The sequence below is a fragment of the Leucopleurus acutus genome, assembly GCF_964270905.1.
Source record: "Leucopleurus acutus genome assembly, chromosome: 8".
Classification (NCBI taxonomy): domain Eukaryota; kingdom Metazoa; phylum Chordata; class Mammalia; order Artiodactyla; family Delphinidae; genus Leucopleurus; species Leucopleurus acutus.
The window spans coordinates 65470760-65490515 of NC_139151.1; the positions used below are offsets into that span (position 1 = coordinate 65470760).

The 19756-nt window shown below is 42.7% G+C and overlaps 1 protein-coding gene across 2 annotated transcripts in view; it reads right to left on the reverse strand.

The window, feature by feature from the left end:
- GALNT18 (polypeptide N-acetylgalactosaminyltransferase 18) overlaps positions 1–19756 on the reverse strand; it is a 361106-nt gene that overhangs the window by 97488 nt on the left and 243862 nt on the right. For both annotated transcript variants that reach the window (XM_082844858.1, XM_082844857.1), the window contains exons 4-6: positions 16344–16527; positions 14548–14745; positions 9775–9889 (exon numbers count right to left, since the gene is read on the reverse strand). In XM_082844858.1, coding sequence (XP_082700984.1) covers positions 9775–9889; positions 14548–14745; positions 16344–16527 — 497 coding nt within the window. The remainder of the gene's footprint in view (positions 1–9774; positions 9890–14547; positions 14746–16343; positions 16528–19756) is intronic.

The window sequence follows — 19756 nt, forward strand, 5'->3', positions numbered from 1 at the left end:
ACATCTTTATTGGAGTATAATTGCTTTACAATGGTGTGTTAGTTTCTGCTTTATAACAAAGTGAATCAGCTATACGTATACATATATCCCCATATCTCCTCTCTCTTGCGTCTCCCTCCCACCCTCCCTATCCCACCCTTCTAGGTGGACACAAAGCACCGAGCTGATCTCCCTGTGCTATGCAGCTGCTTCCGACTAGCTAGCTATTTACATTTGGTAGTGTATATATGTCCTACCATTTTCCTAGGGCAAGTTATATCACTTCTCTGTGCTTCAGTATACCCTCCTGGAAGTGGGGGTAATAAAAGATTCTACATTACAAGGTTGATGCAAGGATTAAGGGAGTTAATACATGTAAAGCACTTAGGACAGTAGTTCACATATAATTACTGCTATACTACTATTAACTATTAGTATTTTGGTCATAAATCTCATCTCTTTCTAGTAATACCGAGGGGTAGTCATGTTCATGTCCTATTATAGGGAGCTCACGATTCCATTAGGCATCCCTTCCTTTTTATGATTCTAATATTTGTTTCTCATATTGAATTGATAACTACATCCATTACAGCTTCCACCCCACTGTTCATGGCTCTAACTTTCTGAGATATATAGAATAAAATTCTCTTACACTTGACTGGCCTTCAAATTTGAAACCTGTTCATTGAGCACATACTAGGTTCCAAGCATCAGTGTGAAAATTAAGTAGCCATAAATCTTGACATTAAGTATTTTAAAGTCTAGATAGGAAGGAAGTGGGAAAGGTGATATTTCTGTCTCTCACAGATCTTCTCTTCCTTTGAATCCAAGATCTCCATGATACACAGTTGGCAAGCCAGAACCCAACTTACAAACTTAATATAACTTACAAACATTTTTAAGTTTGAACTTACAAACAATATAAAGGCTACATAATTAAAATTGTGTGATATTAGTATATGAATACACTCACAGATTAATGAAGCTAGAATAGAAAATCCAGAAACAGACCCAAATATGTACGGCAATTTAGTCTATGATAAAGGTAGTATTGCAAACCAGTGAGGAAAAGATGTAATTTTAAATAGAAGGTGTTAGGATAACTGGATGGCCATATAGAAAAATAAGACATTGGGTCCATTCCTCACACCATACATCAGGATCAATTCTGAATGAATCAGAGATTAAAATGTAAAAAATACAACCCTACAAGTATTAGAAAAAAACATAGGTGAATTTTTCTTTCCTTGTAGTGGGTAAACTTTACTCTGTCTAAACTCTGGAAGCAAGAAGGAAAAAGACTTTTGCTTACATTAAAACAAACAAACAAAAACTTGCATGGCAAAAAAACACCAGAAGAAAAATCAAAAGACAAGTAACAAAAAACAAGTAACACACTGAGAGAAAATATTTGCAGTGTATATGATAGGTAAAGTATTATCATCCCTAATGTGTAAAGAGACTCTAAAAATAAAGATTAACGATCCTGCAGGAAAATGGGCCAAAGATATGAAAAGCTCATGGAAAAAAGAAATGCAAATGGCCTTAATCATGTGAAAAGCTGTTCAGCCTAGGTCTTAATAAGCGAAATGCAAATTAAAACTACTCTGAAAGCCACTTCTCATCTGTCAGATTGGCAACACCCCAAATATTCCACAACATACTTTGTTGGTTGACTGTGAGGAAACAGGCACCTTCGTCATTCCTGGTGGGAAAAATACTACCCCTCTGCAAGGATATTTGATGATGTCTAGCAAAATTACACATGCATTTGCCCTTTGACCTCACAATTTCACTTTTAGGAACCTATTCAAACAATAATCCAGAAAAATAGGAAAAACTGTATGCACAAGACAATTCATTGTAGCACTATGCCCTCAACAAGAAACTGGTAGAATAAACCATGGAATGTGCATTCATTGGAATACCATGCAGCTATGAAAAAACAATAAGGAATACCCCTATATACTATTATAAAGTAGTCTTCAGAAAAAAATTTATATAATAAAATAGTGAAAAGTGTGCATAGCATACTACCATTTATCTAAGAAAGAGGAGATGTAAATATATACATATTCCCTTTTACTTTTTTAAAGTGTAAAGTAAAGCAAAATGTTTATGGTAGAGGTAGCAATGAAACAGGATAAAGAGACAGCAAGACATTAAGTACCTTGTGATAAAAGTACACGCGTACTGCCTATGAAACATTCTTGCTACAAAATCGAACCTACATCTCTAGGTCTAACTAGCAGTGTAGAAGAAATATATGGAACAGAAGGACATGTTAGATGACATCAGGGGAAAGCAAACAGGAAAATCTAGACTGTGGGAGTCTCCACAGGACAAATAACCTGATGTCTTTAAAAATAAATTACAAGGAGAAAAAAGAGATGGAGAAAGAAATCCAGTAGATTAATAGAGACTTGCAAGATATATTAATCAACTGGATCTTGATTCAAGAAACAATTGTAAAACAAAGTAAAAAAATGTTATGAGAGAATTGGGGGAAATTTGAACACTGATTGAATATTTGATGGTATTAAGGAATTCTTTTCAGTACTTTTAGGACGGAAATAGTATTGTGATCATGTTTCTTTTAAAAAGTTCTTCTCTATTTTAGATGCATAATGAAATTTTTTTTGATGATATCATGTCTGAGATTTGCTTCAAAATAACTGGAGTTGGGGAGGATTGGGTAGGGACAGAGATTAAAACCAAATTGTCCATGAGTTGATAATGTTGATACTGGGTGATGGATGCAAGGGGATTTATTATACTATTCTCTCTGTTTTTGGATATGTTTGAAGTTGTTCATAATAAAGAGGTTTTTAAAAAAATCCTATTTATGATAAAATCTTTGGGATATGGAGTACAATATCCTAGATATTATATTACATGTTTTAGAGGACATTTGTACCTAAATTCTAAGGTTCTAAATTCCCTTGCTATATGAGGGACCATATCATGTGTAATACTTGGGCCCATGGAACCTGAAAGGGTCCCTGACCCCTGGCAACTAAGCATGGGCCTATAATCTAGGTTTAGCCAACTGTATGCTCTAATGCAGCACTTTGAATTTTGGTGACTGTCACCAAGCCCCAAGCAATGGGACTTGCTTATAGTAGGACTACAATACTCCTTACAAATTAAAGCGTGCTTAAAAAAATAAAGCACTATATGAAACGTATGGTTGTATATTTCTGCAACATATACATCTACATGTATAATAGTAATAGATATGATCATGTTTAGTATAGAGCACTTTATAGATTACAGAGTACTTAAATTGATTTCTTGTTAACTTTGTTGCTAAAATAATGATTTTAATAATAAGATAATAAACCATAGAATGAATTAACTTTTTTGGCCAATATAAACATTTTAAATTGTGTAACACTATTAGGATAATAATATCTGGCTTGCCTATAGCACTTGATTGCTGTGTACATTAAACAGGATAACTGTAGGGAAAGAGCTTTGAAAATACAGATGTCAAGTAGCTTACCGCCTATGTTTTCTTCTAGGAGTTTTATGATTTCAGGTCTTACGCTCAGGTCTTTAATCCATTTTGAGTTAATTTTTGTGTATGGTGTTAGATAATGGTCCAGTTTCATTATTTTGCATATGGCTGTCCGGTTTTCCCAATACTATTTGTTGAAGAGATCATCTTTTCTCTGTTGTATATTCTTGGCTCATTAGTTGTAAATTAATTGACCATTTATGCATGAGTTTATTTCTGGGATCTCTATTCTGTTCCATTGATCTATGTGTCTGATTTTATGCCAATACCATACTGTTTTGATTTACAATTTTTCTTAAGTGCTATTTTGGTTGCATTTCACATAACGTAATATGTAGTATATTTGCTATCATTCAGTTCAAAATATTTTCAAATTTCTAGTATAATTTCTTCTTTGACCTATGAGTTATTCAGAAATGTTTCACAATTTCCAAAAATATGGCTTCTGCCTATACTTTTTAGTTATGGATTTTTAATTTAATTCCATCGTGGTTGGATAACATGTTTTATGTGATGTTACTCCCTTGAAATTGTTCAATTTTGTAGTTGTTAGATGCAGTGTTATATATATGCCCATTTGATTCAAACTATTAATTATGTTGGTCTATCAATTACTGGGAAAATTTATTAAAATCCTCAACTACATTAGTGGTGATGTTGATGTCTCCTTGAAATTCTATCCATTTTTACTTCATATAAATTAAAGCTGTGCAATTAGGCACATAAAAACTTACAACTGTTATATATTCCTGATGGGCTTAACATATTATCATCTTGTAGAAATCTTCCTTATTTATCCTAAAGTATTTTGTAATGGTATTTCTTCTAATATTAACATAACTACAGCAACTTTCTTTTGATTGGTATTTACCTGTTATGACTTCTTCCATTCGTTTATATCTTAACTTTTCTATATTATTATATTTCAGGTTTATATTGATAAAGAGCCTACAGATATTTTTTAAAATCTAGTCTAAAAATGTTAGTCTTTTAATTTGGCCCATGTAAATTTACCATATTTACTGATATATTTGGATTTATTTCTACCATTTTATATGTTTTTTTCTTGTATCACCTGTTTTATTTCTCTTTCTTACCATTTTCATATTTCATTTTTCCCCTCTACTACTTTGGAAGTTATACTTTTTATACATATGATTTTCATGGCCCCCCAAGAAATTTTAATATGGTTAATTTATCAGAATTTAAAGTCAACCAGAATCTTTTCCATCTTCATTAATAATATAGGCATTTTAGGGCACTTTATTTACAATCACCCCTCCCAACTTATTTGCAATTGTCATCATACACTGTAGCTTTAATTTGTTTTTATAACTTTGCAATACATTATTTACCATGAATATTTCTTTAGATTTACTCATATATGAGCTAATTATTCTCTTTTTATCTCAGATTTCCTTCTTGGCTCATTTTCCTTATACCTGAAGTACGTCTTTTAAAATTTATTTTATTGAGGATCTGTTAGTAGCAAACTCAGTTTCTGTGTGTCAGAAAATGGCTTTCTTCTTCCCTATTTTTGAAGGATTTTTTAAATTGAGTATACATATAAAAGTTGATATTTTCTCTCAGATATTGAAGATATTATTTCATGGTCTTCTGGATTCCATTATTGCCATTGGAAAATCCACTGTTATTCTAATTATCATTAAATTTTAGGTAGTCTATCTTTTCTCTCTGACTGCTGTAAGATCTCCTTTGTCTTTGGCTTTCTGTGGTTCCACTATGATATGTCTAAATGTGAATATTTTTGTATTTATCCTGCTTTGGATAGGTTGACTTCCTATATCTGAGGATTGGTGTCTTTCATCAATATGGTGTCTTTCATCAATATGTCTTTCATCATCAAAAGTCATTAGATATTCAAATATTGCTTTTGTCTAATCCTCTATCATCTCCATTTGGAATTCTAAGATATTAGACACTCCCTCTCATTTTTACATGTCTCTCAACCTCTTTCTTTCATATTTTTGTCTTTGTCTTCCTGCGGTAATGTTGAATAATTTCTTCAGCTCTGTTTTCCAGTTTACTCAATTTTTTTTCCTTTAACAATATCCATCTAGCTGTTTAATTCATCCATTAAGCTTTCAATTCACATTTTTATATTTCTCATGTTTGAAATTCTATTTTTATACTAATATGACTGGTCTTTTTTTTTTTTTTTTATGACTGGTCTTTTTATAGTCCCTTGCTTCTTACTCATAATTTCAATCTCTTTGTATTTATTTAAATATATTATACAACTTATTTGATATCCTACTTCTGATAGATTCAATACTTGAAGACTTTGTAGATCACATTTGGCTATCTAATGCTTTTGCTGGTGTTTGCTCTTGGTTCTTTCTTTTTCCCTTGTCTGTTTCATGATTTAAAAAAAAAAAAAAACTGAACTCACATTCCTTGGAACTCTAGCTGTGAGAAGTTTTGTGGCTTGGGTTAAAGGGGTTTTTCCCAGAGAGGATTCATGTACACTTTTGCAGATGCCTAAGAACTTCTAACAGCTTTAAGTTAAATTCTCCTCTCAAGATTTTCTGAACCATGAAGTATTTTGATTTTGAATGATAGATCCAAGGGAGGGATTCACAGAAGAGGATTTTTCCTTTCCTCCTAGCACAAGATTGAGACAGGCAATTTTCACTCTAATGATGAAAATGTGGGTGGGAGTATTTCTAGCCCATCTTTATACTCAGATAATGGGCCTTTGCAGTTCCAGCTTTATGGGAGGTAAAGGGTAGGGAATATTCTACTAGATTCTTAATGCTGGTCAAGCTTTAGGCTTTGTATCCTGTCCTCTGTATACTCCATGAAACTGGGAAATCACAAACTTCAAATCATCACGTTCTTCAAATATAATGGACTCAGGCTTTCTCTGATTCCTACTTTCACTTAGGTTTTGGTGTCTGTATTGATTTCCTTGGGTTGTTATAACAAAGCACAGCAAACTGGATCACCTAAAACTACAAAAAATGTATTCGCTCACAGTTCTGAAGGCTAGAAGTCTGAAATCAATATTTGTAGGCCATGCTCTCCCCAGAGCCTCTAGGGGAGGATCCTTCCTTGCCTCTTCCAGCTTCTGGTAGCCCCAGGCATTCTGTGGTTTGTGGCATCCGTAACTCCAATCTCTGTCTCCATCTTCACATGATTATCTTCCCTCTGTGTCTGTCTGTGCCCAGATTTTCCTTCTCTTGTAAGGACACTAGTTATATTGGATTAGGGCCCACCCTAATGCAGTATGACCTCATCTTAACCTGATTATATCTGCAAAGATCCTATTTCCAAATCAGATCATATTCACAGGTACAGGGGGTTAGAATTTCAACATATTTTAAAGGGGACTCAACTGAACAGATAACAGTTTCTAACAACTTCTTAATTCCTTGCCAGCTCTTGAATACTTTCTTATACATTCTAGTATTTTATAGCCATCATCTGTATAATCTGTCTCCTATTCAATGTCAGCTCTTACTTCTCACGCTTTTCATTCTGCTTGCCCACAGCAGTTCTTCTTTTCCCCACTGAGTTGTGGACTTATAAACTGGGGGGGGAAAAAAAGGCTTATTAGAATTGAGTGCAAAATAAGAATAAGGCTTTAAATGAGGACTCGGTAGACACAACTGTGAGTAAAGTAGAAGAAAATTACTGCATGGACATTGTAATGCTCTTTTGGGAATGCTCAAAGGACTTTTATCCCTAGGTCACTGTGGTATATCTAGCTAGCGAGGCTTTGGAATCATAAAGATCTGGGGTTGAATCTTTTCTCTACCTCTTATAAGTCATATGACCTTGAGAACATATTATGTAAGCTCTTTATTTCACAATTTTCTCATCTGAAAAAAAGGAGTATTATGATAACAGCTACTTTTTAGGGTGTTTTGTAGATGGATTATATAAGTACAGTGCCAGAGCAGGTAATGAATAATTGTGCAAACAGCTCTATTTCTGTGTTCCAAATGGGTAAGGACTTTGAATAAGTTGCCTCTAAATAAATGAGGGGAGGAAAGCAATGTCTCTCATTTTTACATATAATCCTGGGGAGTAACCGAAGGGAGATCCTAGATGGAGAAAGTGAGGCACTGAGATGTTAACTCATAAACATGAAAGAAAAACACTAATAACCACACAAAATGTGAACATCTATTTTGAAGATGGCTGGAGGTTCTGTATCCCTTTAGCGGGGACCTGGAATTGAAATTCAAATTAACTAGCCCCTCCTTCTGTCCTCAGCTCTGCCAGCCAACAAGTTGTTGGGTCCCTGCTTTAAGAGCCACCTTTCCTTCAACTCCATGATACTTCACCTCTGTCAAAGGGGAGGGAAGAGACAGAGAAAAAAAAGCTAGGCAACATTTTATACTGTATTTGACACCCCAAGCATCAAACCCCCAAATTTTAAACAAGTATTTGAAAGCCTCACCCAGGCCCACACTCCAGAGCAGCTTTATAATCTAGGCAAGGAAAACCCAGGAGCCTCCCACCACTCCGTGATTGACACACATACGTGCTGGAAGCACAGTTCACAAATCTAATTCCTTTCTCCATTCCTAGACATTTTTACCCAGAGAACATAAGTGACTGGAGGCGGTCCTGCCCGCTCAGCCAATTCCCAGCAGCAGCTCCTAGTAAAAAATATTATGTTTGGGGGCAAGCATTTATCCAGGAACGCGCGGAAATGAGATGGTGAGGATGCAAATGGTGAATAAATGACCAGTGTAGGGAGAGCGGAGAAGCGAGGGTGATTATGCAGCCTCTGTCCTCTATGAATATATTAGTTCCCCAATAAGCCCACGCATCTTGACTGTCTCCAAAGGGATTTCTCTGGGTTTCAGTGAAAACAGGTGTCTGGAAGCGTTTCCTAAGCTCGGCTTCAGGCAGCCTGCTCCTGCCGCCAGACCTCAAAGCCCTAGTATTAAGTCTGGGTGACAAGTCAGGCCCACACTGCCTGCCAGGCTATTGGAGGTATTGTGAGATGCTCATTGGAGGTGCCCAGTCTGCCCTCAGGGCAGGGCGAGGACTGTCCAGGGCCAGCTGACTGCCCAGTGGGTTGGAGATAGGAGGTAAGGAGGGTGTACTCAAGCTGGAGTCCTTGAGAGGACACCAAAGATTAGGAACAAGAGACGCCAGATACAGACACTAAGGCCAAAGGGGCAAGAATGGGGTCACTAGTGGGAACCAGGCAGATACTGGGTGGACTGCATGGGGGGCAGGCAGCGAGGGGGAACATCTCAGATGATTGCCATGAGCACCGGCAGGTACAAGGGCTGGCCAGGGGCTGGCGAGCCTGTAGCGCATGGTGTGCCAGGCTGCTTAAAGAGCCCTGTGGAGAGGACCGTGGGGGCCACTGTGAGGACAAGCACAGCTTGCATGTTGGTTTCTTCATGAGGCTAGGACCACAGCCTAGACAGAGGGGTGGGCTTCCCTGTAGTGGACGAGGTCCTTCCTTGTATCCATGATCACATTTCTGTCACCTGCCAAGGGACCTAATGTGTCCCTCAGTCATAGGGATGGGGTTCATTTTGGAGTTATCTTTGCATGGGCCGAGGGAAAGGGGCCAGAGCCTTGGAAATGTTCCTGTAGGATGAGAGACTAAGTTGTACCTGGTGTGGATTCACACCGCACGTTGATAACTGCAAAGGGCCCTGTACCTTGGGGCAGGATGGCGGATATCTCTGGAAAGTAGTGTGAGGCATGTACGGGCCTGAGGGTCTGACCAACACGTGGTGGGTCAGAAACCCACATGGAGTGAGCCTGGCTGTGTTTTGCTGTTTATTCCCCGTGAGTTTATTTCTCTGGAGCCCTCTCTTGACAAAGTCTTTAGGAAGGCTCTGTTGGCCACTGTGGGGGAGATGGAGAATAACAGAGTGAGAAATCCCAAAGGGAGGTGACAGTATAAGGAAGTGACTCTGAGGGTCCCTCCTGCTCAGCAGCCCCTTCCTGGAGCACCCCTTTGCTCACCCCTGAGAAGTCTGTGTTTGATTTTAGCCAAGATGTCACCCTTGATTTGGGAGCCCAAATCTCCCATGTCCCCACCCCAGCCAAAGTAGTTTCTGATGTTCTTTTCTTCCTGAAAATTCTATAGTTCCCTACCTGTGTCTCTATCCCATCCCCACCAGCCCTGATCACATACACATGGACCAAGGTTAGGCACTGGACGTCCAGAATCAGTCCACCACCCTCAACCCTGAGCCCCATTTCTCCACTCCTGGACTCATTCACCCTCTGGGGAGCTGAGCCACGCCCTATGGGTGGGAAACCCTGCTCACCCTGATCCCGAGCTCGACGTTCTCGCCTCCGTAGACCTCCATGCCTTCATCCAGTAAGCCGATCTCCTGGAAGTATTGCCGGTCCACAATGAAGCAGCCAATGAGTGCAGGGCTCCTGCAGGGCATGGGGACATGGCCAGTGGTTAGCAGAGGGGCTGTCTCATGGGGGCCGCCAGAGCAGTAAGAGCAGTGCTGCCTTCCTGCCAGGAGGATCTGGTCCTCTCCCTTCGTTTGCTGCCAGAACTGGTATGGGTCTTGCTCTCCGAGTGGCCCTCCTGGGTCCACCCTCACCAGCTATTCCAGGGAGGTTGTTTCAGCAGGGCAGTGGGAGACAGCTTGTGTCCTGGGACCAGCCATCACTTCTGGTGGTGCTTGCATATATGTCAGCCCAGAGAAGTAGTGCTCAGCCTACCAGTCTACGCTGCATGACTGTGTCTCTGGCTGCCCTGACCCCTGCACTCTGAACTGCCTAGCCAGTTTTTGTTTCTACCCGGGCACCCACACCAACTTTCCCACCCTTCACCTTGGTCCCTTTAGAGAGACGAGCTGGGGCTTTGGATAGCATGGTAAATCATTTGGATTTTATCTGTAGGTAAATGAGTGTCAAAGAAGAATTTTAAGCAGACAGTGGTATAAGCAGATCTGTGTTTGGAAAAAGAATACTCAGGCAGCTGTGGGGTGATTGAGATTGGAGGAGATTGGGTAGAAATCGAGGAATCCAGTTGGGAAGCTTGTTGCTATATCCAGATGGGCAATGATGAAGACCTGGACCAGAGTACCAGGACCGGAGACAGAGATTATTTAAAGACATATTTTGAGGTAAAAGCAGCAGAACTTTGAAACATATGAACTATGAAGATGAGAGAAGGGGAGGAATCTGGATGCCAGCTGGCGTTCTGCTTGGGTGATGGTGGAGTGGGGACCACCCACCAATAGGGGGGACAGAGAAGAAGCTGGTTTCAGAAGGAAGAGGGAGTCCATGCTGGGAAAACTGATCTTAAAGTGACTGTGAGTCACTAGGGGGAGATATCTAACAGGCAGGGCCTAGCTAGCTGGTCTGGATTGGAATTCAGCAGGGATCTTAGGCTGGAGCAACACGTCAACAGCTTGTGGGTCCAGAAGCTGGAAGGCCTTTCCTTAGCGAGTGTAAGCGCGGGATTCATGGCTGTGTACAGACATCCGATGCAGAACGTCACGAGGAGAGATTAACATTAGGTGAATCAGCACGAGCACATGTGGGCTGCTTCTCTGCTGAAAGCATCATCTTACACAAATTACTTTGAATTGTTCCACTGCACGCTGCTACCGCTTCTAGCCCCTGCGTAGCATTTTATCAGCTGGTGGCTGAGGAATTGGAGGGAAAGAAAAGGAGAAATGAAGAATCCTTAGTGATGAGAAAACTGTCACTCAAATGCAAATGGGCCCATCTTTGAAATTGTAATCTCATCAAGGTGGAGAAACAGCCATTTTGCAGGCCATTTCTTTGGAGAATGCTGATGCAGGAGGCTGCTTGGGCAGAGACTGGTGCCTTGGGGTCCCTGCCCCTCCTGCTTTCAAATTACAGCCTTTTATTCTGAATGGCCTCAGTTTCCACAGACCGCAGGCATCCAGGACAGTCAATCCACCTCAAGCCACCATTCCTTTAGGCTGAGTTCCTGCTCTGGTGGGGGGGCCGTGTGACCTGGCTTTAGAGGTGAGTGCTAGGGGAAAGGTTCCCCATTCTGCCTGTGCATCTCCGAAAGAAGTTCCCTAGACTCTCTGAGCCTCTGATTCCAGATCTATGAAACAGAATCAACTATAACCTCACAAGGGTTAAATTAAATAATGTAAAGCACTTGAAAACCTCTGGGACATAACTGGTACTCAAAAGATCATTTTAAAAGATGCACTTGCACATTGAAGAAGCCCAGACAATCCCCCCTCTAAATGCATGGTGGTTTTAAAACATCAGCCCTGCAGAGTGGACTCTCCGCCTTTTCCTTGATGTTACTGAAATGTGTTCTGTTTTGTTTAACATCTTTATTGGAGTATAATTGCTTTACAATGGTGTGTTAGTTTCTGCTTTATAACAAAGTGAATCAGTTATACATAAACATATATCCCCATATCTCAAATGTTGAGCAGGGCAGGGCATTCTGGGATACAGAGTAGGGGGCCTTCCCTAAACGGCCAGACCCAGTCAGGGAAAGAACAGAATCTAAAACAGTACTCTGAGAAGAGCACAGGTCCCCTCAGTCTTCATTATTTATTAACTGCCTAGGGTATTAAGTGGACCTACTCAGCCTGAAAGTGCTTCTGATTTATATCTTCTGATTCCCAAAAGGGTTAGAAATAGCTTGCAAGAGAATGTAAAATACATTGAAAAAAATAGATAAATGTCTGAAAAGACTAAAATTCCACCAAAAATTAGAGGCTGGTTAGAATGCATGTGTCTTCTTTCATGATTCTTAAAGTGGACCCACAAAGTTGACCCTGAGCTTCCTGGTGGCCAAGGTGAAAATGAACACATATGGTCTTAGAAGTAAGATTTATAGTTCCCACGTAGAAATGTCATAGTAATTCCTCAGGAATAGCAGGCCTTTCAGTTTGAAAGAAATTTCTCATGTCAGTCTTCTTAAAGGGGTCACTTTGGAATGTAGCGGACAACAATCTTAAAGCCATCCCTTTAGAACGTAACAGAAGATATCTCTGGGCTCCTTTTACAGCTTACATCATGTGGGGGTAAAGCACTAAAGCGCAGCTCCAAGGTGGGCAAGATACACTTGTATAACCCACAGCTTTCTGTGGGCTGTCTTCATCCAGGTATAAACCAAGAACGTTCTTTCAAAATCTTCCATTAATATAATTTCTCTCAGTTAGGATTTTTGATAAAAATTAGGTCATGGAATATTTGAGGCTGAGATGATATTCTCTGTCAAGGACCTAGAATGTGGGTCTACTGACTAAGTCTAGGCTGATACATTTAGTGATGCCCGGAACAGAAGCAGCTAATACCAGTGCAGTCTACTGCAAGACCGCCCATTGTGTTATGGCATATTTCCCTCCAATAGCAGTCAATAGACCTGGGGGTAGAATTCAGCCACAACAGTTCCGAGCTCAACAGTGGGTGCCTAGGAGGATGACACTAGGTATGGAATCTAGCTGCTCTGGGTTTGGATCCTGGCTGCACTGGCTGGAGCCTTTGGCAGGGTCATTCCCCTTTGTCAGTCTTTCTTTCCTCATCTTGTAAAACTGGAATGACACAATGAGTGAGCTGTCATCGGGTTATGATGAAGAGCAGATGAGACCATGTGTGTAAAAGGCCCTTGTACACAGCGACCTCCCAGCAAATATTTACCCACGTAAGTGTGGCAGAGGCCTAACAGACAGGTGACAGAGACAACCGCAGGAAAGCTAGGTGGGGTTCTCTTCCATCCTGTTTTTTTTTTTTTTTAAAGAAGATGTTGGGGATAGGAGTTTATTAATTTATTTTTTTTATTTTTGCTGTGTTGGGTCTTCGTTTCTGTGTGACGGCTTTCTCTAGTTGTGGCAAGCGGAGGCCACTCTTCATCGCGGTGCGCGGGCCTCTCACTATCGCGGCCTCTCGTTGCGGAGCATAGGCTCCAGACGCGCGGGCTCAGTAGTTGTGACTCACAGGCCCAGTTGCTCTGCGGCATGTGGGATCCTCCCAGACCAGGGCTCGAACCCATGTCCCCTGCATTAGCAGGCAGATTCTCAACCACTGGGCCACCAGGGAAGCCCTTCTATCCTGTTTTAAACATGAATACAGTTTTTTCCTTCTGGCAAGGAAAAATGCCATCTCAGATAGTAATCTCTCACTTTCAATTAAATTTTTCGTAATCTTTCTCCCTCACGTAATACAAAGCAACAACAGTTTCTAATCTCTTCTTTCATTCCAGGAACTGTCCCCTAGGCCACCTTCTGATGCCATCTGTGTGGCATCAGAAGGCAGCATGACGGCACCTGATCTGTGATTAGCCAGATAGAAATAAAGGCTGGCGGGGATGGCTGTTTCAGGAGTCCTGACCCATAAAATAGAGGCCACGTAGAGGAGTCACTTGGGTGTCTCTGAAGGCAGCAGCAAAGGCAGAAAGAGTCTGGGATCTTTGAATGGCAGTTTGAAGCCACTTGGGTCTGAGTCCTACAGGATAAGCTCAAACATCAGCCAGGCATACACGGTGCCGTGGCGTCTGGTCTTGCCTCTCCGCCCCTCCGGCCTCATTGCCTGGGGCTCCCCCCTCACTGTCCTCCTCCCTTCCAGTCCCTTTGAACTTCCTCTGTGTCCATGAACTCACTCTGCTCCTTTGAATATGAGTGTCCCTGCCCCAACCTTGCAATCTCCTACTTGCCCTTAAGAAAAAACAAATGCGAATGCTACAGGCCCTGAAAAGGATTCTCCCCAATTTTCATGCACTTTCCACCAGCATGGGGAATAATTTGTGATCCCACTTATTTTATTCCAATTGTTTTCTCTGCTTTCACTATACTCCAGGCTTTTGGGGGCAGGAATCGAGTCTTGATCACTCTGTATCCCCAGCACAGCAGCTGGCGCCCAGCAAGTGTCCCAGAGCGATGTGCTGAAATGAGTAACTCTGAGGCTCTGAATGGATTCTGGGTGCCACAGCTCTTTTAAAAGGGATCGCCAAAGGCTGTAAGCTGTGACTGAAGGTCACTTGCCGATGCAGCTGGAGTTTGGGAAACAAGGGTCAGGCTGGGAGGGGAGCCCTTGCCTGGAAGACAAGACAGAGAGAGCCCCAGGTAAGAATTCTTTACCTGATTGGGGCCGTGGAGTTCTCCAGTTTCCACCAGGCCTTAGGGGGGTTTAGGTAGCGGCACCACAGCTCCCAGTCAAAGCCCTGAGCGGCCAGCGGGTACTCTTCTATCTCAAAGTTGTCGTATTTGATGTTGTCAAAGGATGGCGAGATGATCCGTTTCCGGTTCTCCTTAATGCGGGTAAGCACGGGTTCAGCCCTGGGCAGGGGAGAGGGAGAGAGGGGAAACTGGCACCTTCTAAAGCTCCTTCCCCCACAGAAGGAAGGAACTCCTGGCCGTCTCCTCCAGGGGAGAGCTGCTCTGCCTCCTGGGAAAGAGTCCCTATTCCATCTCCCACCCCCATGCTTCCGGGCTAGCAAGAGCCCTGACCCCTCCTTCAGCATGTCCCAGGCTGAGCTGACAGATTCTTAGTGCCTCAGATCCTGGTGTCTGCTTGATTTCCTTTTTTCCATTAGAAAAAAAAGAAATCAAGACTTAAGAAAGAAGAAAGGAACAGATCTGAGGTTCCACGGGGAGCTTTCAACTTGGGCTTTGATTTGGCTAAAATGCAGCGCATCAACCAGGAGGAAAAGGCAGGTGAGGACGGCAGAGACACGGAGGTGAGAACAAACCTACTTCCACCCGTTGTGTGATGCTGCTTCGGTCCTTCCAGACATGCCACCCGCACCCCACGCGTCCCCACTGCCCAAGGAGAGGTGGGGGGGTCGGGCTTCCACGCAGCCCGGAACCCCTGGGGGCACGAGGCGAGTAAAGTGTTTGCAGACAGGAATGATAAGCTTCTCATTAAAAATGCATTTGTTGCACAACTGTTTATCCAAATCAGCTTGAAATAGCAAGTGTCCCTCTCCTCTTGTGGCCATAAATCCAGTGAAAATGCTTTTTAAATAGTCACAAATGGCAAGCAGTGACTTCACCTATAAAAAATGGCTGCATTACAGCCTTAATTCGGGCCTGCTATGGAAAAGTATGCCTCCACGCAGTCCTGCTGTGTGCATGCCCGCTGCCCCTTCCTGCTAAAGGGCCCACCTCACCCCACTCCAGGGAGGCAGAGGGTGGCACCTGGAGTCTAGGGTGGGGGACAGCAGACCCCAGTGCCATCATGCATAGTGATTACGGTGGTACCCTCGGCCATCCCCAGCACCTGGGACCCCCTAAGCGCAGGCTCTCTGCAAAGCCACACACAGTGGGCCATGGAACGCCCTCCAGCCTGCAGGGATGCTGGCGTCAGGTACCCTGTACCTGCCTGGCTGAAGCCACTGAGCAGCCCTGGACAGAGAAGGAAAGATTTTCTAGACCTAGTTTTACCAGTAGAAAGAATCTGAGGTTCTGTGCTACCTCTGGCCTGGCATCTGGGGGATCCCAGGGCACCCGTGACAACGTCAAGTCACCCTGGCTCCCTTTGCCCCCTCGGTCCTGTTCCTGTCTTTGGGGTTGGGCTTCTGCCTTGTGTCTGGTCCAGCTCTCCATTTCCCGGGGTTCGCATCCTGGTCCTTAGCTGGGCTGGAACTCTCGCTTTGCCCTTAGCATTTACCCCTCTCTCCCATCAGTCTCCTAGAGGACCACACCAGCGTGAGTCACACCTGATGCCACCAACACTTGAGACACTGTGTGTTGACCTGTTGATCCCTGACCCTCCCCTACCTTGAAGGGCCAGCCCTGTGGCCTGGTCACCCGTACACCCAGATCTCTCCTCTCCCCCATCATGACTGTGATCTCAGCAGGCTTTGCACCCATTTGAGCCACAGCCCCTGGAACACATTGGGACTCATCCTCCTCAGCTCCCGATGGGCACTTACCAGCCCACGTTGAACTCCACATGGGCATCAAAGAGTGCCACTACGGGGGCAGTGGCGGCCCTCCAACCACTGACCCTGGAGCGGATAAGGCCTTCCTGCTTGCTGTGCCGCACGACCTTGATGAAGCCTGGCTTCTGGCCGTTCACCTTGTCCACATACTCTGACAGCTTCTCCTTCAGCTCCTCTGTGAGGGAGAAAATGCACCGTTAGCACACTGAGGGCTGGGGCAATCAACACATTCACACTCTCAGGGTGAGCTGAGCCCCAGAGACAGGCAAGAGGAGCCAGTCCCTGCCCCAGGTCTTCCTTGGCATTTCCGAGCTCAGCTTTGAAGGGAAAAATAGAGGCAAAGGACCTGAACCAAGATGGCGGAGTAGAAGGACGTGCTCTCACTCCCTCTTATGAGAACACCAGAATCACAACTAGCTGCTAGACAATCATCGACAGGAAGACACTGGAACTCACCAAAAAAGATACCCCACATCCAAAGACAAAGGAGAAGCCACAATGAGACGGTAGGAGGGGCGCAATCACAGTAAAATCGAGTCCCATAACTGCTGGGTGGGTGACTCACAGACTGCAGAACACTACACCACAGGAGTCACCCACTGGAGTGAGGGCTCTGAGCCCCACGCCAGGCTTCCCAACCTGGGGGTCGGGCAATGGGAGGAGGAATTCCTAGAGAATCAGACTTTGAAGGCTAGTGGGATTTGATGCAGGACTTCAACAGGACTGGAGGAAACAGAGATTCCACTCTTGGAGGGCACACACAAACTAGTGTGAGCATTGGGACCCAGGGGAAGGAGCAGTGACCCCAGGGGAGACTGAACCAGACCTACTTGCTAGTGTTGGAGCGTCTCCTGCAGAGGCAGGGGGTGGCTGTGGCTCACCGTGCACACAAGGACACTGGCAGCAGAAGTTCTGGGAAGTACTCCGTGGCGTGAGCCCTCCCAGAGTCTGCCATGAGCCCCACCAAAGAGCCCGTAGGCTCCAGTGTTGAGTTGCCTCAGGCTAAACAACCAACAGGGAGGGAACCCAGCCCCACCCATAAGCAGTCAAGCGGATTAAAGTTTTACAAAACTCTGCCCACCAGAGCAACACCCAGCTCTACCCACCACCCGTCCCTCCCATCAGGAAGCTTGCACAAGCCACTTAGATAGGCTCATCCACCAGAGGGCAGACAGCAGAAGCAAGAAGAACTACAATCCTGCAGCCTGTGGAACAAGAACCACATTCACAGACAGATAGACAAGATGAAAAGGCAGAGGGCTATGTACCAGATGAAGGAACAAGATAAAAACCCAGAAAAACAACTAAATGAAGTGGAGATAGGCAACCTTCCAGAAAAAGAATTCAGAATAATGATAGTGAAGATGATCCAGGACCTCGGAAAAAGAATGGAGGCAAAGATTGAGAAAATGCAAGAAATGTTTAACAAAGACCTAGAAGAATTAAGGAACAAACAAACAGAGATGAAGAATACAATAACTGAAATGAAAACTACACTAGAAGGAATCAATAGCAGAATAACTGAGGCAGAAGAACGGATAAGTGACCTGGAAGACAGAATGGTGGAATTCACTGCTACAGAACAGAATAAAGGAAAAAGAATGAAAAGAAATGAAGACAGCCTAAGAGACCTCTGGGACAACATTAAACGCAACAACATTCACATTATAGGGGTCCCAGAAGGAGAAGAGAGAGAGAGAGAGAGAGAGCACCTGAGAAAATATTTGAAGAGATTATAGTCGAAAACTTCCCTAACATGGGAAAGGAAATAGCCACCCAAGTCCAGGAAGTGCAGAGAGTCCCAGGCAGGATAATAAACCCAAGGAGAAACATGCCGAGACACATAGTAATCAAATTGGCAAAAATTAAAGACAGAGAAAAATTATTGAAAGCAGCAAGGGAAAGACAACAAATAACATACAAGGGAACTCCCATAAGGTTAACAGCTGATTTCTCAGCAGAAACTCTACAAGCCAGAAGGGAGTGGCATGATATACTTAAAGTGATGAAACGGAAGAAACTACAGCCAAGATTACTCTACCCAGCAAGGATCTCATTCAGATTCGATGGAGAAATCAAAAGCTTTACAGACAAGCAAAAGCTAAGAGAATTCAGCAACACCAAACCAGCTCTACAACAAATGCTAAAGGAACTTCTCTAAGTGGGAAACACAAGAGAAGAAAAGGACCTACAAAAACAAACCGAAAAACAATTAAGAAAATGGTCATAGGAACATACATAGCAATAATTACCTTAAACGTGAATGGATTAAATGCTCAAACCAAAAGACACAGGCTTGCTGAATGGATACAAAAACAAGACCCATATATATGCTGTCTACAAGAGACCCACTTCAGACCTAGGGACACATACAGACTGAAAGCGAGGGGATGGAAAAAGATATTCCATGCAAATGGAATTCAGAAGAAAGCTGATACAAAATTAATGCACAGAAATCTCTTGCATTCCTATACACTAATGATGAAAAATCTAAAAGAGAAATTAAGGAAACACTCCCATTTACCATTGCAACAAAAAGAATAACATACCTAGGAATAAACCTACCTAGGGAGACAAAAGACCTGTATGCAGAAAACTATAAGACACTGATGAAAGAAATTAAAAATGATACCAACAGATGGAGAGATATACCATGTTCTTGGATTGGAAGAATCAATATTGTGAAAATGACTATACTACCCAAAGCAATCTACAGATTCAATGCAATCCCTATCAAATTACCAATGGCATTTTTTACGGAACTAGAACAAAAAATCTTAAAATTTCTGTGGAGACACAGAAGACCCCGAATAGCCACAGCAGTCGTGAGGGGAAAAAACAGAGCTGGAGGAATCAGACTCCCTGACTTCAGAGTACACTACAAAGCTACAGTAATCAAGACAATATGGTACTGGCACAAAAACAGAAAGATAGATCAATGGAACAAGATAGAAAGCCCAGAAGTAAACCCAAGCACCTATGGCCAACTAATCTATGACAAAGGAGGCAAGGATATACAATGGAAAAAGACAGTCTCTTCAATAAGTGGTGCTGGGAAAACTGGACAGCTACATGTAAAGGAATGAAATTAGAACACTCCCTAACACCATACACAAAAATAAACTCAAAATGGATTAGAGACCTAAATGTAAGACAGGACACTATAAAACTCTTAGAGGAAAATATTGGAAGGACACTCTTTGCCATAAATCACAGCAAGATCTTTTTTGATCCACCTCCTAGAGTAATGGAAATAAAAACAAAAATAAACAAATGGGACCTAATGAAACCTGAAAGCTTTTGCACAGCAAAGGAGACCATACACAAGACGAAAAGACAACCCTCAGAATGGGAGAAAATATTTGCAAACGAATCAATGGACAAAGGATTAATCTCCAAAATAT